The sequence below is a fragment of the Glycine soja genome, chromosome 16 (genome assembly GCF_004193775.1).
Source record: "Glycine soja cultivar W05 chromosome 16, ASM419377v2, whole genome shotgun sequence".
NCBI classification, from domain to species: domain Eukaryota; kingdom Viridiplantae; phylum Streptophyta; class Magnoliopsida; order Fabales; family Fabaceae; genus Glycine; species Glycine soja.
In genome coordinates this window covers 10,724,357-10,729,642 of record NC_041017.1, presented here as the reverse complement: position 1 = coordinate 10,729,642, position 5,286 = coordinate 10,724,357, and the positions used below count along the sequence as shown (strand labels likewise).

Below are 5,286 nucleotides of genomic sequence, written 5' to 3'. Positions count from 1 at the left end.
AGTGTTTAGGCTTATTCCATCATATACAACTAACACAAGTCCCAACCTTTGCATTTCATCTCATGCCATGCAGAAATAAATACACAAAATGAATCCGAAGAACTTTCTAGGCTTGTAATGAGGTTGGGCTGCCAACAAATCATGGTTTTTCTAGGATTTAAAAAGCTTAAATTCTAGGAGAGCATTCATCCATAGATAAACCTTTACTTTTCATTCATGCCCACCCCAATACTTGTCTCTTTTTAGGCACTTAGCTTCATTTCATTGATTTGCAGCACACAGACTTGAACACTTTTATTTGTACTTCTAGTTATATATATATATATATATATATATATATATATATATATATATAGAGAGAGAGAGAGAGAGAGAGAGAGAGAGAGAAAACAGTGTGTATATGCTGCTTTGTTTTGACCATTTTATTTCTTACCCAGTGTCTCCCCCAAATTTGGGACAATTTTTCCTTGAAACAAGCTTTTTTGTGGATGATTCTCTCCTATAACCTAAGACAAGGTAACAAGAGATAAAAATGTATAGGCTCAAGGTTCCATCAATCAAACATTCATTCAGCTCAAAACTGGGTGCAAGGGATAAATCATTCATGCACATGGTCAGCTTTTTGGCTAAGTGGCTATCACAATCAGACATGGCCTTCATCATCCTCAATTTCATGCATTCATTCCATACTTCAGAGATTCATGCAAAAATCAGTACTAAATGATAGTCGTTTTCTCTCAAAAATAAGGATCACACTCTCACCGGGTTACGGTTAATGCATTCCTTCACAATCAATCTGGCTAACTGACCAACATTTTCATCCATAATTCTAATCACATGTTCTTTCTCTTGTAATGACTGCAAGCTTGCTCAAGACAAAATATAACATTTCAATCCACTCAATTCATACAATTTCTCATTCAAATCAATCACAACACTTCATTTCATACGAAATCAAACCACTGAATCATATTCAACCAATTCACTGTTCAAACTGTTCAATCATGCTTTTGTACAAGCTACTACTACAAACAAAATAACTAAAATTTAAAACTGAAATTTAAAGATTGAAATTTAAATAATTGAACATAAACATACAATAAACTAAAATAGAATAATAATAAACTTTTCAAAATGAAAGATAAGAATATAAAGATCCTGTCAATCCTCCTGTGGGTGATCCTCTGCATGCTCGTTCAGATCTAGCGCTGGAGTAGCTGGTGGATCCTGTGAAATGGGCTGCTCTTGCTCCAATGCTGGTACGGATGGCAGGGTATCCTCAGAGATAGGTGCAGGGGATGGCTTTGGAATAGGCTCTGGTGAAGGTACTTCCTCTTGAGCCACAACTGAATCAAAAGCAAATGAAAAGGGCTCAGGAGAAGTGAGCTCATCCTCTGCTGCTGGTGTATGCTCCGCTGTGGGCTCAGGCTCTTGGGCTGCTTAGGTCCCACCCCCTCCAGAAGGAGAAGGCTGGACTCCTGGCCAAGCCACCTAAGTGTGAAAGTCTTCCATGCTCATGATAGATGGCAGGCCCAAGCTCTAGAAGCTCTGCATAATAATGACCTACCCTTGGTGTAGGCTCTGCATCATGGCATGTAGCATCTCTGGTGTAAAAGAAAAATCTGATGGTCCGGAAGAAGAAGGAGCTAAAACTAGTAGCTGAGCTGGTGATGGAACAGAAGTAGTTGGGAATAAGCTGGTGTTGATGTGGAAGAAGCTGATGTGGTAAGGGGAACCTCAGAAGATGGGAGAGTCTCAGATTTCTTCCCCATGGCCTTCCTAGACCCTCTGAAAGTCACTATTTGATCATCAAGATTCCAATAGTTCTTCTTCACATATGCCAAATTAGTGGCAGGCTGAAACTCTCCAGCATCTTAGAATCAGAAGTGACTTCTCTAGCTTTACATAAAGCAGAGATTAAGGCTGGAAACCCAAGCCTAGAGGAGTCATGCTGAGCGATCATAGAGATCTGATGAGAAATTAAGTAGCCCACATTCATGTCCATCCTCTGAGTTATTCCATAAATCAACTTGGCCATATCCAGAGTGATATCTGATGTGTGTGAGGTAGGGACCAAGTTTGAGAAAGAAAGCATGCTCCAAGTCTGAGCAATGGTAGTCAGGTTCTTTCTGAGGATCTTCAATGGCAAGCCATTAGCATTAAGCTCAAATCCTCTCCCTGGGATACAGAGCTTGGCTGCCAATTCCTGAGGATCAAGCCTTAGGAGTGCGAACCTAGAATAAACAGGTAGTGTTTCCCCTTCCTCAATGATCATAGGGTTCTTCAAGAATGTGTTGAGGGCGTCTTCGTCAAACTTCACTAGATGACCTCTGACCCTTACCTATTTTGGTGATTGATCCTTTGGATCATAGAGGTTAGCATAAAATTCTTTTACGATGGCAACATCAATGATGCCTTCTTTAAAGCTGGTCAACTCTTCATGCCAATTTCTTCTCTCAAGCTATTCTTTGAAATCATTGAACTCAGTGTGGTATATCACCACATTTCTCTCTGGAAGTATCTTTCTAGGCACCACTATTTCTGTGTACCTTTCCCAAGCCTCTGGAGAAGTGAACCTTGATCTATCATATCGAACTTGGGAAGGTGTGGCAGGTGCCTTTCTCTTCTTTGATGCCATTTGGATTATGATGGAATGTAAGAAGAAGCAAGGAAGATGCAGAAGATAACTTAGAACACAGGTAGCAAAATGCACAAAGCACAGAGTATGGGCACATGCACAAGGGAGTAAAAACTTTGACGTGTAAATGGTAACTGCCTATGATAGTTCTATTTTATTTTAGCATTTTCGTTTGGCGTGCTTAGCCCATAGCTGCACTTAGTGTGCCAACGTGACGTTTGAGTTTAAAGCCCATGCCCTTAGCCTAACCTCGCACTTAGCCCAACTTGAAGTTTCAAATTCCAGAGAAGATGTGGGGCTTAGCACCGTAGGTTGCGCTTAGTGCTTTTTGCAACACAAAATTTTTCTACAATATGCGCTTAGCCTGAGATGTAAGGCTTAGCGTGCAATCAAGCTTCAACTTACAGAGAGTAGTTAAGGCTTAGCGTAACAAGCGCACTAAGCGCACTTCCAAGCATTTCAAAAACAGTAAGGGATTGGTGCTTAGCGCATCCTGCCGCTAAGCCCAACTCATGAAAGTTCAATTCCAGAATGGATATAGGGCTTAGCTTAGGACAGTGCGCTTAGCACTACTACAATAGATTTTTCCAGAGAAGGAGTGGCGCTTAGCGCATCATCTCCGCTAAGCCCACTGCTTAAAGTTAAATTCCAGTGAAGATGTTGGGCTTAGCGCAGTGATGTGCGCTTAGTTGAACTATTCAACTAACTAGCCAGGGGTCTAAGCGTTTAGCGCGAGCAAGCTCAGGCTTAGCTCGTGAAGATATGGCGCTTAGCGCAAGGGTTGTGCTTAGCAGATGGACAACTGAAAAAAATTTCTAAGTCTTTTCTATCCATCTCTTCACCTAGGCTTAAAAACCTTCTTGTTCACTACTAAACAAGCTGAAAAATTAATCACAATCACAAGTAACTATCCTAACTACATGCAAGAGATACATGATGAAAAAGAGAAAAGGGAAAGAAAAGTCGGGTTGCCTCCCAGTAAGTGCTCTTTTAACGTCATTAGCTTGACGCATCTTCTTGTTATCTAGGGTCCAACAAGGTTCCTACTTCCAGAACCTTTTTCTCAGGTCTCTTTTCCTCCATCACATGAACCTTCAAACAAACATTTCGGTTAGGTGGATCTTTATCTTTATGGAACAGGTCAAAGCTGATTTTCTGATCTTCTATGCCCATTTGCAGCATCTTCTTTCCCTTGTCTACCATGCAGCTTGCGGTAGACATGAATGGATGTCCAAGAATAAGAGGAATGTCAAAGTCCTCTTCTATATCCATCACGACGAAATCAGCTGGAAAAATCAGATACTTGACCTTCACCAAGACATCTTCAATCACTCCATATGTCCTTGTGATGGAGTGATAAGCTAACTGGAGGGTCATGAATGTGGGCATTATCTCTAGCTCTCCAAGTCGCTGGCACATGGAGAAAGGAATTAAATTGATACTAGCTCCCAAGTCTATGAGAGCTTTACCTACAACAACCTCGCCAATGGAACACGGTATAGTGACACTTCCAGGATCTTTGTGCTTTAAGGGAAGGATGCGTTGAATGACCGCACTACAGTTACCTTCCACTATAATAGTATCATTATGTATGTACCGGTTCTTCTTGGTCAGCATGTCTTTTAAAAATTTTGCATAGAGGGGCATTTGTTGGAGAGCTTCTCCAAAAGGAAAAGTAATTTCCGGTTTCTTGAAGATGTCAAGAAATCTAGCCAAGTGTCTTTCCTTGTCTTTCCAGGAAGGTACCAAAGGGTACGGTACTTTCGTGCCTTCAGTAGAAGTAGTCTCTTTCTTCTTCTCTCGTGCAGCCTCACTCTTGCCCTTCTTTTTCCCCTCATCAACCTTCTCTTTTCTTTTTCCTTTTTCTTTTTCTTCTTCTTTTTCTTTTATTTCTTTTTGTTTTACTTTGTCTTCCTTCATCTTTATTTCTATTTCACTCTCTTTTATTGGTGCCTCTCTCTCCTGTTGGTCATCTTCATCTTCCACAACTTCCTCAAGTTCAACAAAATCAGAAATGGGTTTAAGTGCCGGTTCAGCTGCTAGCTATTGTTTTTGTTCCTCCACCTTCTTCTCAACTTTTCCTTCATCAACATGGGTTGCCATTCTATTCCTTGTCATGATAGCTTCACATTCCTCCTTTGGATTCTTCTCAGTATTTGCAGTAAAGCTGCTTGACGGTCTATCTGCCAATTGCTTTGTGAGCTGGCCCACTTGGACCTCCAGATTCTTAATGGCGAACTTCGTGCTCTTCTGGTTAGACATTGAAACCTGCATAAATTGAGCTAGAGTCTCTTCCAGCTTCGTGGTATGCTCATAGAGACTAGGCCCTTGCTGCTGAGGCCTATTGAACTGTCCATTCTGGTCTCTGTTGGATTGATTGCTAGGGTGGTTCTGCCATTGTCTATGTTGTTGATATTGCTGGCCATTTTGGAATCCGGTAAATCCTCCTGCATTAAAAGTATTTCTGGGCTGATTCCCCATGTATTTGACTTCATGAACAATTGGTTTTTCACTAGGGATACAACATCCAGAGTCATGAGCTCCACCACAGATTGTACAAAATGAAGCTGAGTTGGCAACTTACTTAGTGTCTCGGTTAATGCCTCCAGTTTCTTAGATAGCAACTTGTTCTGTGCCAACAATGCATC

At 41.1% G+C, this 5,286-nt stretch overlaps 1 protein-coding gene across 1 annotated transcript; it reads right to left on the bottom strand.

Annotated features, from left to right (window-relative positions):
• Positions 1-3,658: 3,658 nt before the first annotated feature.
• LOC114389765 lies at positions 3,659-4,255 on the bottom strand. Its single transcript, XM_028350505.1, has one exon. It carries the CDS (start codon positions 4,253-4,255, stop codon positions 3,659-3,661), a length of 597 nt encoding a protein of 198 aa, XP_028206306.1.
• Positions 4,256-5,286: the final 1,031 nt, after the last annotated feature.